We start from the raw sequence: 19,596 nt of genomic DNA, 5'->3' as shown, positions 1-19,596 counted from the left end.
TTTTGTCTGACTCTCCTGTTAATACAAGTATCATTATATTAATTAGTCATTATCACAGCTACAAGAACCGACCATCATGCCTGTGCTTAGGAAGATTACTGCTTAGAAGTACAGATCTAAACTGTGTAAGAGCTGTTCATTTGACCTTTAATCTCAATGGTTTTAACTCCATTTATCCACAATATGCACAGCAAATGATCCTATTTCTCAAAAGGACTCCTTTCCTCTTTCCCTCACTCCCCAAAAATCAACATCCAAAATGGTGTTGGAAGGTACCAATCTAGTGCCAGCTTGTGGAACAGCAGCTATCTGAGCAGAGCAAACATGGACTGGTCAATTTGTTTGGACAACTTTAAATTTATATGAATGATACAGAGCAGCAACAGCAGTGATTGCCTTTGGCACCATAAGGTTTACAGTGGTTTGCAGATGAAATATACAATTTCCTGACAGACACTTCATGATGAGAAAAATCTACAGTTGTCCTCCTTCACCTATCCCAAATTATGTTTCTTGATTTTCTAGTCTTGCAGAAAACCTTCTTCAACTTAAGTGGAGTTTTGCCTCAGTGTGCTGAACTGAGTCAAACACGAAGAATCCTAGTATTTTAACAGTTGCAATGCACTTCTTCAGGATTCTTAAGACACTGGAATAGGTAGGGAATGTGTTGACAAAAATATAATTTTGTTAATAAATTAGGGTAAACCAGAACACATGAAACAGAGGAGGAGAAAGTTGGTCAAGGACCTTCTAATGTGCCCAACTCGCCAATAATTCTGCTGTCTGCAGGAAGACTGCACTTCAGCCTTCTCACTAGTTTAGCCAGTATTTGCTACCTGACTTTTTAATGACAGAAAAGAATTCCTGAAGAAAAGTTTGAAGGAGGAAAAAATGTTGATGCCATGTATTAGCTCATGGAGGACACTCCATTTATAAAGTGTTGAGGGGTGGGGGGAGAAATTGGAAAAAAAAAAAAAGAGACAGATAAATAGATATTCTAAGACAGTTTCCTGGAGAAACACAATGGCAGAGACAACTTGTTAAGAAAACTGCAAACAAGCACTAAACATCAAAGTCATTAAAGTGTGAAGGATATTAACAACAGAAAGTGGGGAAAAAATAAAGAAGAATGACTCATATTAAAAGACAAGTAAAATAATGTTGGAAGCTGCATTTGGTGTGAATATCAATGAAAGACATGACTATCAGAAAATATTTCAGCATTTTTGGATAACAGATGTCAAGAAAAGTCAATTATAATAAGAGTTTATACAACTGACTAACAATTAACAAAACAAAGAATGGTGGCAACAGCAGTGGCCAAGAAACTATGTCTAGAATATGCTTCAGGAGAAAGTTAGAGCCTGTTACTGCAAAGTAAATTTGCAGGAGAAGGTTGAGTTCAAACATGATTCTGCATAGGATTAAGTGTCAACATGGAATGACAAATACTGGCAGTTTAATGCGGAAAGGTAGACTTAAGAGTCAAAGATAAATATGAACATTGAAATAACAAGAAAGCACAAGGTCACTCAAAAAAAAGACATTAAACCTCACTGGGAATAAAGTACAGTGGGACCCTTGGACCTTTCATCAGCGGAGGAGAACAACTGCTTAAAATAATTTAAAATTACATATAGGAAAAAGAACTAGGAGATGGTACTATGGTTCAAGAGAAGGGAAAGGCCCCGTCTTCAGGGCACCAGTAACAATTGCAGTTAAGTTTTGTCCAAGTACAGAGTTCAGGAAAGTGGTCCTTAGAACTTGAACAGATGTAGGAAAATATAAAGATTAAAATTTTAAAACCAGATGCCTAGAGTTACTCTACTAAAATCATGGTTAGATTTCGAAATAATAAGTGTGAATTTAGAAGCCTACATCAATTACAAAACTTCTAGGGTAGTGCATTTTGTTAATCTTATATTAAATGCAATGTTCTTAACACAACAGACCTAGACACTTATTTTTCCCAGGGTGTTCTCCAGAATTACTAAATTAATACTAAAAACTACTTTATCTGTGTGTGTATATATAAAAACATTTATTATTCTGCAGATAACATGCTAAACATGCTCACAGATGAACAGTTCACAGTGCAGAGCAAGTCCTCTGGACTATCTTTACTCCTTTTAATAACTATTATTCATATGGAAGTAATAAATGAAAATTATTATATTTATTGTTTTGCAAGTTTATTTATAGGAGAACAATAAGGAAAAATAATTGTATCTCTTTTTCTGTTAAGCCGTAACACAATATAAAAAAAGTAAACCAGCAACAACAGATCTGCTCAACAAAATCCAAATCCACGTCTCTTATGACTTGGTAATTAGAACATTTTTCCTTACCGTTCACTTGGAGAATATGAGTTTGATAGAGCTTATCATAGCCATCAGCATAGCAGGTGTAATTTCCCATATGAGTTGTGGTAACCTTAGTAATGTACAAGGACCCATCATCTCCAAAATCCTACCGGGAAAGATTAAAAACAAGGTTATCATAATTATGCCTGCATCTCTACAGTAAGTATGCTTGTCATCTTGGCAACAAAGCTGTGATGTAAATACCAGACATCACAAATAGTAAACCAGAATAGCTGACAGTAATCTGAGACCCAAATATTACATTTCTGAATGGCAGAGTTGTTTGATCTTGCCATATATATTGTGTCTGTACAAGAAAATACAACTTTATTTTAACAATTAGTTAAACTCCACAGAAGTAATATGTTTGTTTATTTAGCTATGATAGTTATTTACAGCAGAAAAGCTATTTAGGATTGGATCTGATCAGACAGAAAAACTAAATCTCTGCACAATTTAACAAGGTAAACGACATCCTGTGGAAGTGTGGTCATCCTTTGAAATGAACAGATACACAGAAAAAAAAAAATCCATATTTTTCTTCAAGCTTGACTCACTGTTTTTAATTTCATCCTTTCATATATCTTTAATTGGCATATAGGTTCCAGTGTACTGGAGTGCAAAATTTGACCCTCATTTTGATTCCCAGTTCAATTCTCAGTTCAACAATTAATACAATATCATTTAAAATTTACAAGTTGTAAACTATGCTGATTATTGTAAAAATGTATGGAACAACTAATAGTCAGTGTTTTATTTTTCCTCATTATTTTTCATGTCTGCAAGAGCCACCCTAAAATAACAGTCCTAGTCCAATCTAGCTTCTTCCAGTCTATGTCTCATAGATTCTAAAGTGCTTGTACAAATCCTACTAGGAGTTGTTTTTTCTACATTATATTCCATGATTTACTTTTTCAAGGACACTTCTTGACAGTTAGTTTCTTTTCCGTCTCACCTAGCAATCTTTTTATTGTTATATATGCAGTATATTTACATAAAACAGTGATTAAATTATTTGAGTAAAGAATATAAAACAGAAATGTAGAACTATGAAAAATGTCTTTCAGTCTAGTAGATAATTTCTGCTGTAAAATATTTAATTCCGAAATTAAAGTGTATAAACTAATACGAAAAACATGCAAAACACAGTCACTCTTCCATACTAGGAAAAAGTAGGCTGAATCTCCTGTGGTATGTAGGTCAGGCCCTGTTCCTGAAGGGAACTCGTGCTCTATAATCGTATGCCTGATGTTAATATAGTCTATCATAAACTCAGCTACCTTTCTTATGTATTAAAAAGCTATTTCAAGGCTTCTCAGTATTCTTATTTATACAATACAGCTTTCTTTTTATTTTTATCCTAAACTTATTCAGGGTCAGCTTATAGCCATTTTATACTCCTTAACACAACAGCCTCTAAAATAGCCTTTAAAATCTTTAAATAACTTAAAATATCCTCTCCTTGTGATTAACCACAGGATATGGTACTATAAAATATACACACACATGCATTATAATTATATGCAACACAAATATTCACACACACAGGCTCACACACAGAGCCCAAAGTGTCCAACAGGTGTCCGATTCATTAGAATAGGGATAATCACCAAACTACAATATCTACGTGTCACATTAGATTCGATGATTCATTACAGAAGCACTACTTTTGTAAACTGATTTCAGGGATCTGGTCTTCCTGAAGGCAAGGGTCACTGTTAAAGACCATAGCAAAGGAGGCTTTCAGTACATCAGCCTCTTCCACTTCTGTTTTCACCAGGTCCTGTGCCCCACTCACCAGCAGGCCCATATTTTGCCTAGTCTTCCTTTTGCTGCTGATATAGCCCTGAAGCCCTGTAGAAGCCCTTCTTGCTGTCCTTCATGTCCCCCACCAGATTCAGTTCTAGGTGGGCTTTGGCTTTCCTAATCCTTCACATTCAAATAGCATCTCCACGTTCTTCCTGGGTCACCTGTCCTTGCTTCCACATTTCTTCCTTGTTATTTGAATTCTGTCAGGAGCTCTTTGTTCATTAATACAGGCCTCTGGCTGCCTTTGATTTCCTGTTCATTGTGACGGACCATTCTTGAGCATAGAGGAGGTGATCCTTGAAAATCAACCAGTGCTCTTAGACCTCTCTTCTTTCCAGGACAGTCTCTTATGTGATTCTTCAAAGCATGTCCTTGAACAGGCTGAAGTCTGCTCTCCTGAAGTCCAGGGTTGTGCTCCTGCATTTTGCCTTGCTGCCTCCTCTTAGGCTCCTCAACTCTAGCATCTCATGGTCACTGCAGCCAAGGTTGCCCTGACCTTTATATTCCCAACCAGTTCCTCCTTATTTGTAAGCATGAGGTCCAGTAGAGCATTTCCTTTTGCTGGCTCCTCTATTGCGTGTTAACATCATGACTGTCTAAGATACCACACTCAAACTAAAGGTAAACATTAAGGCATTATAAAAATGTTCTTCCAGTCCAATTAAATTGTATACATCTGTAGGGATTAATAAAAAATCTGCTGATGTTAGAGCAAACGGAACTACTACTGTTCAAGGTGAGCAGCCACTGCATTTCTTAGGTTTTAATCAACTACTTATATGATTACATGAAAAAAAGACATGTTAATGTTGAACCCTGTAACAGAGAACACAGTAGTATTGGCTAAATCATGTCTGAATTGCCAATTTTCAGAACTCTTCAAGTTAATCATACTTTAGAGTCTGACCAAATGTACTGTTTAAGAAAAAAACATCTATGCAAGTGACACGAGAACTTTTATAAACACAGGTAGTCAGACTAATGAAATCTCCTGTGATACAGCCACATTGTTGTACTCTCTCTTTTCATAGGTCAGACTCAGGCATCTTTCTTTTCTCTTTTTCCATCTTTAAGCTCAAAATTTTACAGGAGCTGGAAAGGAGGAAACATGGGGATTACTGACATTATATCTACAAACAACAGTATAAAGTTCTGAAAGTAAATTCTTCTATTCTACATGTCAATGATAGAATAGGATATGAGGTCTGGACATCTCTGAAACTTTCTCTTTGGTTCTCCTTTATGATCAAACCTGTCTGTAATTGATTTTGACAAAGGAAAAAAAAAAAAAAAAAAGAGTCATAGCTCAGTGAAGGTGGCTGTCCAATGGTCAAAGGAGAGAAAAAACAGTCCCCTCAAATTTAGCACAGAGTTTTCCCCGGGTTCAGCTTATCCTTTTTGTCTAACATATGCTTTGTTTGTTACCAATGAAAGAGAAAAAAAAGGGCATTTAAAAAGGTGTTTAAATATGCATCATACCATTGAACCAAAACATTTTTAGAAACACCTCTTTACTTACATCGTAAAATATCCCTACTAGTGCCATCCTGCCTGTCTGGGATGCATTCCATAGTCCATTTGAACCAAGGTCACCAATTTAAATGTGGATAATAGCCAGAGATCACTGGAGCACAATTCTTGCAGCAAAGAGACTGAAGCTGCAGTTGTATGAAGTATTATAGATGGATACATTATCTTGAGTTTAAGCAAGAACATGTAATTTAAGAAATTCTTTGGCTGAAATTGCCTTAAGCCTTTATATATACATTCTGCAACTGTCCCAGAACTACTGTAATGTCTGTGGAGCTGAAAAGGATTGTCTCCCTGTATCAAGGGGAGGAAAAATTCTGCATTAACTCAGAGATGCTCTTTCTCGTACGCTCTTCAGTTAAACTTGGCCTCCAGTTTATTTAAAAACTAAGGCAATGTTGAGGTCCCTGGTATCACATCAGTGATAAGCAGCAGATCTTTGCTTTCCTCCACTGTTCTGTGAATATTAATGAGGTCCAGTAGAGCATTTCCTTGTGTTCTATTTGTGTATATTCAATTTCATGGCAAGGAAAAAATACCACAAACATACCAAAGTGTTCAGGTAACAGATAACGATGAATGCTTGCATACTGATCATGGTTTTAGCTATACATGTGACATTATTTTTTTTTACTGAAAGAGTGGTTAAACATTGGAAGAGGCTGCCCAGGGAAGTGGTTGAGTCACCATCCCTGGAAGTATTTAAAAGACGGGTAGATGAGGCGCTTAGGGACGTGGTTTAGTGGGCATGGTGGTGTTGGGTTGATGGTTGAACTCGATGATCTTGGAGGTCTTTTCCAACCTTAATGATTCTATGATTCTATGATTATTACCCGAATGTGTGAATCAGTCTGCAAAACCATTTACCATTGCTCCATAGAAAGTTACTACTGAAGAAATAATTTTTTTAAAATCTTGAGAGGAGATTTACTTAGGAGGTAGCTCATGTTTATCAAATCTGTTCTTTAAAAAAAACTTTAAGGAAGAGGTTCTACACTTCGTACTTACCCAGCTTCCCTATTATGAAATCTAAATTTATGTTGCTGTAATTTAGTTCCATCATGTATTGCCCTACCTACAAAGCAATTGGAGAAAAACTTTTGGTAGCTTTTTTTCTTTTTTGATTACAATGAAACTAATATTCAGCCTGTTATCCACTATAACTTCCAGATGTTTAATTTAACCAATTGTTTTAGATTGTATGCTGATACAGGGGATATTTTTAAGTCAATTTTCCTAAATGCAAAACATTGCCCTTTTCTTTGCTGGATGACTTCCTATACTTTTCCAGCTATTTCTTTAATTTTATCTTATTAGTCTAAATTAGTGCTATCTTCAAACACAGTTGCAGCCCTTCATAAATTGGTGGCATCTAGATAACATTTCCTGAGCTTACAAAGGTGTAAAAATCTGTACTAAAATCAAGAAATAGGATATCTGTGCTATTTCCTCTATCCAGAAGGTCTGTCACTATACCACAGAAGGAAATCTGACTGAGATTGACACACATAAAGATGAATATAGAAAAATAGCAAGGCTCAGCTGTACTAAAATTTCTAAATATAGCAAACATACTGCATGATCGCAGTGACAAAAAGACCTGCTTGTGACCAAAGGTTTTCCTGTTTTGGTCCAGTGTGGTGGCTGGCATAGGTTGAGCCTGTGTGAAATTTGCAATAATTAACCTAATAGCAATAGAGGTTAACTTAGTGTAAACAACCTGTTAATCAATGTGAAAACACCACTGAAAAGATAATGAGAATTTTTGGGAGGTGCAGACTGTGAGCACCAGTGATGACAACAGGCAGTTGTTGGCGTTGAGTGAATTTGAACACGCCAATCAAGACTTGAATATTCTCTACCCAATCCTATAACTGATAGTGCCAGGGGAGAGACCAGATCTCTCAAGGGAGAGACCACAGGGATGTGTGAAAGACTCAATGGGTACACAGGGGACAACTCCAACGAGAAATAAAGACACAAGAAAAGTGAACCAAAGAGACGTTTGGGGGATCCCACACCCCAGCCTCAGGACTGCACATCACCCAGATGGACCTGCTATGCTGACCTGCCCAACTTCTGGATTGAGCCACCTCCCCATGCTGTAGGACAGGGAGGCCATGTAATGAGCTGCCATGCTCACCCACTCCATTCCACTCCAGCTTCCCTCCTGGACTGCACCATTTCTCCCGTGGAAGTTGCATAATTCGTGGAACCACATATAACTGTGATTAAAGTGTTTTGGTATCCAAGCCCATTTAACCTCTGTGCTGTTAGTTTGGTCCTAAAAGGCAACATCCCAGCAGAAAACAGTTAGTTCCTTTGTGCCTTTATATTTATAGAATTCTTATATGCATCTTATTAAAATCAACTCAATCTTTGTTTCTTCACAACCTTTGTAACCTTCTCTGTAAATTCCTCAAATTCACAGAACAGTATCAAAAGCTTTTAAAAACAGAAAACACAGCTGTAATATCTCACTCAGGGAGCCTGTAAGCTGCACAGTAAAAGAACTTTGATTAAAAATATTACTGTGTGCTGCCTTATTCTTACATTCTATTCTTTGAATGTTATCAATGACAAAATACTGGGCTAGATAAACCTCTGGTCCATTATGACTATTCTTACATTCTTCCAAGATCTCACCTAGTACTTTCCCAATTTATTGGGATTTTTTTTTTTCAGTCCCCACTGCATTACTTTCCAGTATTTCTTCTTCCCCAGAGAACATAAACTCAGCGATTTTATGCTCATATTTCACTCAAGATGCCTTTCACTATAACATTTTCAGTCTTCTTGTAGACTGAAACTTAAACTTGAAAATTGAACTTCCCTTTAATTTTTCAGGTTTTTTTCCCTAAGTATACTCAAAATATTAATTCAGAAAACATATATCTCACTGTATTTCTTTGCCCAAAGGTGTTTGGGCAACTGAATTTCACATTGCACAACTCTGTGCTTCAGATGACTCTGGTAGTTGCTCATTAAGAGAAGAAAATAACCCACCTGAAAATTAACCTACCTTGTAAGACTGTCAATAACTTCCCTTTCTCAAGAGAACTATAGCTTTCTGTACTAACACTTCAGTTACACAGACAATATTTCTACCAAGCCTTCAATATGCCATTATGTAAGTTACCACTACAAAAATCTAAAAAGAATCCCCTTTAATGTTTACTTTTTAACTTTGATTATGTGAACCAATACAACTGGATTTCTTTTCAAAAAACCCACCTGAATAACTCCAGCAGTCTTCCTAGTTGGATATTCTTCATCTTTATCTCTTTCTAAGTGTATGAAGCAGTAAGTTCAATTAACTTTTTTCCTCTTACTTGCTAAACACATGTTTTCAAAGTGTTGCTCTTCAAGTTATTAGTGGAAGAATGAAGAATGGCTCTTCAAAAGAGCCACACTAGAGGTACTTACACTTTATCTAGCAAAGTGTCAATATTATTGCTGTCTAAAAGTTTTTGCCTAATCTCTGCCAAAGGTATTTGTGAACAAAATAGGACATAGGATGTAGTATATTAACATTTAGCTGCTACAATGCAGTCTGGAGACTAGTTTAACATTCCTTACGCTAAGTTATTAGATATAGCTTTGAAGCACATTCACCTGTTCCAGGCCTTTGACTGATCACTGTAGCATGATGATATCTTTAGGTACCATAGCTATTTTCTAAGTAAACGGGTGTCTGTGTTATGGCTTCTCCCTTCTTTTTCACAGAAACCACGGATAAAATATCCTTGTGGCTATTTTACTTGGAGACATCAGTATTTCAATAGGATTCCCGCATAACATTGTCATTTCATCACTCGGAGTTTGAGTTTTATGGATGGGGTTTTTTTTGTTGTTGTTGGTTGTTTTGTTTGTTTTGGTTTGGTTTTTTTACAACTACAAAACAACTATCTCCTGCTTGTTATACTGAGTTCAATGTTTGTTTTGTTAATTAAAGCAAACAATTCAATACAAAGAGAACTGAATGTTGTAAGCAGCATTTGGAAAGAGATGGTGAGGTATAGACAGATTTCTTTGACACTGAATGTTGACCTATATTTAGTGTTTTCTAGAATAACTCACAAGCTAAGTCACTGAAAAAAACTGCATCGATACAGACACACACAAGCATAATTAACCAGAACCTTCAAACATCAACAGCAATACATCTAGAAAAGGGTTTTTTACCCTTTGAAAAAATATTTGATGATCCTAAAGACATTGCTACAAGCTCGATTTTTGTTAAATAGGCTACTGTTCAAATAGAAATGCCATGGTACTTATACAATTAAATTGAGAAACTCTAATTATTTTTGTCATGCATAAAAAAGATAGAACTGAACAATTGTTTTAACAATGATTCCACTGCAACTCTGTTCTGTTGAAGGACTTGACATTTAAGAATCATGACACGTGTCATGAATAACGAGGAAAGGAGTATAGAAAGAAAATGTTCATTTGACAATGAATCTTTGCTTAGTTGTCGTAGTGTTAATACAACAGAAACCTAAAGGTGATTATTGTCTCTAAATTAATAATTATTTCCTTCAGTTTTATAACTTGCTTTCGTATGCTACTGCTTTGCATATGAGAGAGTCTATGATCATTTGCCTACACTTATTCATTGACAGCTCTAGAAAGACTGTTGCCAGCTCTCCCCACATGAGAATGTGTAATGAAACAGACTGCTTGAATTCCTTCATCATCATAGAGACTAGGATTTTTTTTTGTTTTTGGTTGGGGGGGGTGTTAAACCACAATTAATTTATTGTCAATATATTGCTCTCTTAAATAACTTTTTTTTTTTTGCTATGTACAAAAATCTTCTGTACTCCAAATCTTGAGTAGTCTCTCATCCAGAGATCACAAACTTCCCCTAAAAAACATCTCCCCAAAAATGAAAAATATCATGTCTTTATTTTCCTTTTCACTTATTGCATCCCCCCATTCCCTGTCCAAATCTCACTTGCGACACATAACTGAGAATTCACTTCAGAGAATTTAAGAAGTTCAGAAAACTGAATTAGGAATGTAGTCTAGATTTAGATGATCTGAAGCCATTATACCCAAAATTGACAGAAGATTTTTTTATATTTTTTAAAATCATAAAACATGATTGTTCTAGAAAAGAAGACCTAACTCCCTCACAAAATAACTTTTGATCTAGTGCTTAGAGTTCCAAGCAACATATAGGTATACCATAGTTCAATCATTAATGTACATAATTAAAACCAGGGCTTGGTACCTTGGTCTTCCACATCTTGAGTGATCCAAAGGTTTCATCTTGAACTCAAAAAAATAGGTAATATTTTCTTTCTGGTTTTTATGTGTGTTTTTTTGTTTTTGTTGTTGGGGGGAGGTTATAACTTTTTTTTTTATTCTTGTAATTTTTTAGGCCTAGGTGATAACTTTCTAAACAGCACTTCAGCCTCAGCTTTTTACACCAAGATCTGACCATTTTATAAAACTGAACATACTGTATTTAAGAGATCTATGAACTGGTTAAGAATCTTCTTTTGAAATTTCCCCTCTCTAAGCTCAGTTTCTGAGCAGCTGATGAATTCTATGTCTTTTTCCTGGAAGACGACCAAGCATCAGTATCTCAACTTTGGTACACAGTAAAAAGTCATTTTTATGCACCACAGTTCACACTTACACACTTTCACAGTACTGACTTTATGGGGCCTGTTTCATGTAGGTCAGAAGAAACAATTGATACAATCTTCTTATGGCCTTAAAATTTTCAGCTTCTAAAGAACTTCAAAATATTACCCTTAACTCCAAAACTGCAGACTTTAGGAAGAGGAGGAAGAGGAGGAAGAGGAGGAAGAGGAGGAAGAGGAGGAAGAAGAAAAGAAAAAGAAAAGAAAAAGAAGAAAAAAAGAAAAGAAAAAGAAGAAAAAGAAAAGAAAAAGAAGAAAAAGAAGAAAAAGAAAAGAAAAAGAAGAAATAGAAAAGAAAAAGAAGAAGAAGAAGAAGAAAAAGAAGAAAAAGAAGAAAAAGAAGAAAAAGAAGAAAAAGAAGAAAAAGAAGAAAAAGAAGAAAAAGAAGAAAAAGAAGAAAAAGAAGAAAAAGAAGAAAAAGAAGAAAAAGAAGAAAAAGAAGAAAAAGAAGAAAAAGAAGAAAAAGAAGAAAAAGAAGAAAAAGAAGAAAAAGAAGAAAAAGAAGAAAAAGAAGAAAAAGAAGAAAAAGAAGAAAAAGAAGAAAAAGAAGAAAAAGAAGAAAAAGACAAAGAAGAAGATAACAAGGAAACTAAAAGAATACAGGAATGAGGATATGAGAACTGGAGATGTGAATTCTTAGTTATGTTATCCTCAGACAGAAAAAAAATCAGCTCACTGGGTCCTTAATAAATGGAATTAGCAAGCATCAAATATTTTGAACTAATAGTTTTTTGATTACATATGAAACCTGTATTTCTATTTGCAGTCTTTGACAAACTTAAAACAAAGAATATAATGGTTGGTATCTTTTTTACTGATGGTTAATCATGTAAACACTGTAACACTATTATACTAGCTCAGTGATAATGACAACATAATTTGGATGGGGATTTTCCCCTCCTTTTAGAGCAAAATCTTTATTTTCTTATGGGAAAAGGAAAAAAAAAAATCATGTCTCTGAACTGATCAGGAAAATAATTTGCACCTAAGAATTAAAATTTTGCACTGGTGTGCTATGGAAAAGCTGCATTAGTAATTGCAGCCATCTAGATATTTTCAAAAGAACAGTTGTTTGCTTGTAAAACACAGGCAGTACACATAACCCCCTTCTTTTCCTATACATCACTCCATGCTTTCTGCATTTGATTTCAGTAGACTCATGGAAGTACCAGTAATACTAATGTCGCATTTTTGTTCATATGCTATGCATTTATTTTTCGGTATCTGTAACTTACTTTATTACAAGGACAGAGAGTAGATAACCTTTTGAAGGTTAACTGGAAACATTTTTAAAAATAATTATTGATGTATGCTTGGTTTGCCAGATAAATTCAGCTCAGGCTTTTCATGCTACTGTCAATTTTACAACTCCTACTTTCCAAGTAATCAGTTTCTCTGTTCATGTTGGCAGAGCAATGCAACTCTGTGGTTTGCTATTGCATGTCAGGAACAAATTAAGTTCTATAATGAAATTTGAGAATAATTGCATTTGGCACAAATCCAAGATTTTTTAAGTTTTCCTTCTAGCTCAAAAGGGAAAACAAAACCTAAATTTCCTAAGCACAAATTTTTCATACCTTCTCTCAATCTCATATTTTACAGTTGCAATAAGAACAAATCATTAATCTAGTGTAAATCCACTGTTTGAAGAACCAGCCTGACAGAAAATTGTAAATCAAGTCAAAGCTTAAAGAAAGAAAGAACACAGTGTAATATAGTAAGTAGTAGAAAGTGTACTGTATAGTACAGTAGAAAGTGGCAGGATCTTAAAAGAAACTCTATTCTGAAGAATGTAACACCAGACAACAGTTCGTGGTTATTAATGCAGGATAACTTTAGTCAAGGGAAATTAATCTTCCTAAGCTTCTTTTACAGTCAGTTGAGAAAGCTAAAGTTAGCAAAATCCTTTCATGGGACAGTTCACCGGACTTGTGTTTGCTCATTGCTTTGAGTTACCGTCTACCTCTCTCTGCTGACCATGGAAACAAACTTCCTAGCTATAGTTAGACATTCTAAGTATTTCATTGGTCCTTCTGTTTTGTGACACTGGGGGAAAAAAAAAAAAAGGAGTAATTTTTACAAGGGTATTTTTCAGCACAGCAAGGTGACCTCACTAGCATCACTCTACTGCCAATGGGGAAAAAGATGATCATCCAGTGAGTAATTCAGAACATCTAAGTAAATCTCAGATTTTGAGGAAGTCTTCATGTATATCTGTGGCAGGTGCACCCACCCTGATAAAGACTGGGGACATTAAGACCGCTGCATCCTTATTTTTCACACCCTCACTTTCGCGCCTTTATGGTGGCGAGTGCTGATCATCATGTACACACTTTGGGCCGGTAATTATGGTCATGTATACACCTCGGGCAAGGAGTAAGAAAGTTAAGGCCCTTAGCCAATTAGAATTGACCACAGATCAGACTCGACTAGGGTATAAATGGAGACCCGCCAGAGGAAAAGTTGAGTTGGTCCTCCTTGGGGCAGCATGTCTGCAGTCGGGGACTCTCCCCTTGGGTTGGGACGCTGCCCAAGGAAACTCCTCAAGGTTGAGAGCCATCATCGTATAGGTAAGTGAGTGTGCGCATTTTGGATCCTCATTTCTAAAGCCGGCTGTGCAGTATTAATCCCTCGTATACCATCCTGAACCTGTGGTTTACTGATGTTGTCGGAGTGTTGAAGCCTCATTTCTAGTTAGTTTTCTGCTAAACAATTTTGGTTTAAATAAAGTTTGTTTTTTAATCTATCACCTGCCTAATTTCATTTCGTGAGCCTCCACGATAATATCTTCCTATGCTTGTCTTACAAATGGTCAATGCAGAGATCACCCTCTATTAGCTCTTCCTAAAAGAAGACTTTGTAATGCATGAGCCCTGACCACTAGCTGAATTGAATAGGATTTGTCTGTATTTAGCAAATCTGAGAAAAAGATTATTTCTCTGACTATAAATGAATAGAATAACACTGTACCTATGTAAATAAGTAGAGATGTATGATTTTTCCTTTATTCTCTTGTGTACAGTAAGGACTGAGGTTTCACTTCATGAGGAAATAATAACATCTAATAAAAGGTAACATCCATTATTCTATGGAAAACATGGAGCAGCTTTCTGCTTTTCAAACTATGTCAGTGGATTAAAAATTGGTTTTGTTATTTTGAAACCTAATAATGTTACAAGTTTCCTAAGAACCTGGAGAGGAACCACACAGCAAAGTGCCACAAAACCCCTCACTCCTAGATGACCAGTGAGAATAACAACTTCATTTTATACGTAGTCGTGTAAAGAGAATTTGGATCTTCTATATGGGAGATATGAATTAGACATAAGTGACAGTTTTGCCAAACTACTAGAGCCCTTGAGGCTAGCCATAAAACATTACTAATCTTTTACTTCCCAAAAAACTGTAACTTTATGCTATTTTGCTATGAATCTGCAATAATGACTGCTAATTTATTTAGACATTCAAAATCTCTGAGTAGATACAGCTTATTTTAAATGGAAATTTCAGTATGCTCTGACACAGCTGTCTTTTTTATTGGTTCATGTTACACACAGAGATCTTCAGAATGACTCACATACCATTTAACTTCTACTCCTTTTTAACAAAACAAATTGTTATATAATCAGATTTAATTGGATAAAGCTATTTGACTTTCATTTCTGTCATAATTTTTTCAATTTAACATCATAACCAGTGACATGAATTTATAATAATTACCCAATTACCACAGTTTATTACAATTCCCCCAAACTGTTCTTATTTTTTTTTTAAATTGGCTTTAATTGTAGATGTATTTATTATTACACTCCAAGCTAGATCTGCAAAAAGACACTAGCTTTGCACTGTGCAGTTTACTTGTATCAGATCACATTCTAGAGTGATATCTAAGTCCTAGGAGGACTCAAAGAAGCAGAAGTACTGACAAAATTTATGCTTTAAGGTGCCTCAATTTAGGGTCAGATTTGTGGAATGAGCTTAGCAAGAGCATCCCCATTTCTACCTTCTTTCTTTAAACACATTTTATTTGTAGGAAGAGTGCAAAGAAATCATTGAATACTTCCTAAATTTTCCCGATTCTAAAAACATCAACTCTTCATAATTACACTGGGATAAGATTGAACTTATTAGCTTACAAGCATTTTTGTTTTAAATTTATAAAGTTTATCAGAGTTTTTGATCTTCCTATTGCATAAAATACTGTATTTCAGTTTTAGTTTCATGAGTACAAACCCCTTTTCTTATGTTGGCAATAATTCATATCTTTTGATCCCTGAACTGTGCTTATCCTAAACTAATAGAACTCACTTATTTTATTCCACAGAAACAAATTTCTCGGGATGTTTCTTTACAAACTCAAGAGAATCTACAAACAATACAAAAATAACCCTTTATACTTTCATATTACTAAAATTTTCAATCAATTCTCATCCAGTCCAACCCATGTATTTCTGAACTATCCAGGAGTAAGACAGACAGGCAGGTAGAGTGTTTTCAAGCTTTATGCAGTCTGCAAAAGCTCTGCGGGATAAATTTTGTTTTATTACAAACTACCCTTGTACATGTGATAAACCAAACAACGGGCAAGAAAATACCTTGTCAAACACATACAGCTTTCAAACATGTTGCAGACAAAACTACCTAAAACAAAAAAAGACAGAGATTGTTAGGGAATCTCCTACTGTGTGGTAGCTGAAGAGGAGATACAGGGAAAAAAAAGTAAAAATAGACCTAGTACCTTCAAACCTGATTTTGAAAATCAGAATGACTCACCTTAGGTTATTCTTAGGGTACAAGGGAAAAAAAAGCATATTGTAACTTGAATAGTTTTAAGATGATCTCTCATTTTATATGCAGTATTAATGTATGATCTCCAGACAACAGTAGAGAGAAAATAAGGGTAGTCACACACATTAGTTGGATTATTAATACAGTGCCATTTGTGTCAGTTTGTTATCAAGTATGTTATATAAGATACTGGCACATACATGCTTAGAAAGATTTTGAATGGAATTCCTATACAAAAGATTATTTTTTTTAAGTATATATCTGAATACATACAACAAAGTGAGTGACATCTGTCCACTGCCATCCTTTGCTCTTTGTTTATAAAATCAAAATATTGGGAGCTTGAATGCTAACACAGCAGCTTCACTTAATAAGGGTCTAGCCCAGATTGACACACTCAATACTCATAAAAATATTTTTCTTCGAGCCTTTTAAGCAAACAGCAAATCCCAGTCAATCTGAACTAAGCATTTAGTATAAGCTGGAGTACAACAAGCAAAGGCTGAATTACACTAATAAAAAATTGAAAGCTGAGACAATTTACATTTAATACCAATCTTAATTGTCTGCAAGCATCACACACACATTGCCTTTGCTCAAACCACTAATACAACATTACATGTTCACCAGTCTAATCTTTTATCACAAGAAAGCTGTACTAGGCAAGATCAATTCCTTGACGTCAATGAAAGAAAAGACACTTCAGTGTCATTTGCAGCAACCTCAAGACTTTCACTGTAACCACTGAAACTAGTTATGTAGGAACAATTCTTTTTTTCTTCTTCTCCCCTCTCTACATAAATGAATAGTGATGATACTTTTTAGTGATAGCCTTTGTATCCTCTGGTCATGGCTTCTGATCAGGTAAACTGTAAGCTATTGCAAGAAGATCCTGGTACAAAACCAGATAAATTATAGTGTTCAGAAGTTGTCTGTAAAAAAAAAAGTTTCAGCATGTGGTGGCACTGACAAACATATTTTCTAAAGATGTACGAAGTATGACTTCTGTTCTTTTACTAATATGAAGCCAAGATGTTATGAAGAAAGTTAATAAGCCTACAGGTATCATATAATTTGATGGTTGTTCATATACAAATACAACAGCATAATGCTGAACTAACAAAATCTTGTATTTTCTACACATTATGTCCAGTAAGATATTTGTGTTTCTCCTTTCCAGTATATATCTTTCTGTTAGATCTAGTCTGTCTTGAAGTCACAGAAATGAGGATGGAAATTCCCTATTTCCTAAAGGGATTGTGAATAATGGTCATTAATATTTTCCAGCTGTTATTAACAAAGTAAAGAAATCGTGCTGATATTTAGCAACTTTGTTCTTATTAAACACTCACATCATTTGTTAAACATATAAAGTTTACCATATCCTGCTACTTGCAGAACTCTTAGTAAACTGAGTAGTATTTTGAAGCAAACTGCCTAATTGAGGTACTTGTTCTTCCTATGCATTATAACAGTTTTAAAAAAATCAAACACAAGTACTTTCAATTGCACAGTTGAAAATAAGACCATAAACTCCAGTTAAACAAAACAGTTATATAAAAGATTTATATGCAAATCAGAGTATCACACTGAGTCATGACCATATGCTTGTGCTCTCTTTGAATTGAGAGTAACAGGTTCTCTCTTATGTGAGACATCCATTGCTTCAATTTTACTACCGCTGTGCCAATCATAATAAGTAATCCTCCTTTGTTGCAACAATAGCTAACCCTTTGGTAACAGACTTCAAGTTTCTATGGGATCTACCAAAATAATTTTACTTCTCAGTACACCATTATTGTTTATATTTGTCTCCTGTATTTAATTTTTGCTTTTTTAACTACTGCCTTCTGTGATGGACCCAAAAATTCATTAGAAGTACAAGTCCTTTACAAACCACAAAGCTATGTATACTATACCTTCTTTTTTCACCTTTGTTCTATGCTTTCATACTAAACGATGGGACAGCACTATTCATTGGAAAGCTTCTACGCTACTGTCACCATATGTAACTGTATTACTGAAATACTATCATGCAAACTTTTCTTATATGTAGTACAGTCTTACTTTGGAAGACTGAAATGCACAGAAGTACTTTTTCTATCGCTGATCCCTCTAGCTAACCCTTGGTTTCAATTATATTTTACTCTAATTATAACCCTACCATCAACAGTTGCTAACTGATCGTAGAATTCATGTCAGAAATAAGATCTTTAATACAGAAGGGTGGGAGAAAAGGTGGGTTTTCCCCCCTGCCTTCCTTTTACTGTAATTTAAAATGTTAATTTTTTAACACTCACAGCTTAAACTTCAAAGCCTTTTTCATGAATTAATTTCTTGTCTGATGTTAAAACTAATGTATATCATGTCAAAAACATGAAGGCAAAAGAGGATTTCGGTCATCTTTCATTAACTATAAGTGACATAGCAGGAACTTCACAGAATTCCTAACATTTGCCAAATTGCTGCACAAAATTTAAAACATCTTGTAGACAAAAGTGGTATGGCATTGATATTTTACTGTGCCAGAGTATGCCAATTCCATTTTATTTCTCATTAACATAAACAGGTCTGCAAAGACAGACTTTTGCCGGGAAGGAGCACATACTCTACAAAGGAAGATATAGTCTCATCCCAATTAAGTAACAGTACAATTTGAAATGAAATGCGTTAACTATTGTTGTTACCAAAATTCTTAAGAATAAATGGACACCCAAATCTGATTTTAAACCAGACAAGATAAACTGCTTCAGATGAGAGTGGACAAGAATGTTTTTCTTTTACTAAGATACTCTGAATTTTATTTTAAGTTATTTTTTTTTCTTTTTTTTTTCCCTTCAAATATTCAATTATATAGCTATATGAAAAGACTTAACATTGGAAAACATTCAGATATTTTCCTTAGAAAGTTCTAGAAGAAAAATGTTAATCATCACATAAAGAAAAACATATTTGGTAAGTATTTTTGGGTAACTGTCAAAAATCCAGTCACTTCTATCTCATTTTACCTGCAAAAGTATAATAAAGAACGCAGATTCAGTGATCCTCTGTAAAGTCGCCTGAATTTTCCTTACTCTGGGGTAGGATAAATTTTTATACCCGACCAAACTAGACATTATTAGGAACACTGTTTCAACTTCTCTACTTCTGGCTGGAGTTTTAAGTGCTGCAATAGCCAGGCATACATGAAAGGAGAATTAGATGGACATCATTGGTGGTCGGAGGCCGTCCTGGGCTTAGCGACCATGAAATGGTAGAATTCTCAATTCTTGGTGAAGTAAGGAGGGGGGCCAGCAAAACCGCAACCATGGACTCCCGGAGCACAGATTTTGGCCTGTTCAGGACGCTGGTTGAGAGAGTCCCTTGGGAGACAGTCCTGAAGGGCAAAGGGGTCCAAGAAGGCTGGACGTTCTTCAAGAAGGAAGTCTTAAAGGCATAGGAGCAGG

At 35.2% G+C, this 19,596-nt stretch overlaps 1 protein-coding gene across 3 annotated transcripts in view; it reads right to left on the bottom strand.

Moving 5' to 3' along the window:
* FSTL5 (follistatin-like 5) overlaps positions 1-19,596 on the bottom strand; it is a 324,585-nt gene that overhangs the window by 81,921 nt on the left and 223,068 nt on the right. For all 3 annotated transcript variants that reach the window (XM_009325133.1, XM_009325143.1, XM_009325150.1), the window contains exon 7: positions 2,349-2,469. In XM_009325133.1, coding sequence (XP_009323408.1) covers positions 2,349-2,469 — 121 coding nt within the window. The remainder of the gene's footprint in view (positions 1-2,348; positions 2,470-19,596) is intronic.

This window comes from Pygoscelis adeliae, unplaced genomic scaffold, assembly GCF_000699105.1.
Source record: "Pygoscelis adeliae isolate BGI_AS28 unplaced genomic scaffold, ASM69910v1 Scaffold170, whole genome shotgun sequence".
NCBI classification, from domain to species: domain Eukaryota; kingdom Metazoa; phylum Chordata; class Aves; order Sphenisciformes; family Spheniscidae; genus Pygoscelis; species Pygoscelis adeliae.
Note: the sequence above shows the minus strand (reverse complement) of the source record. Positions and strands in the feature narration are given on the sequence as shown.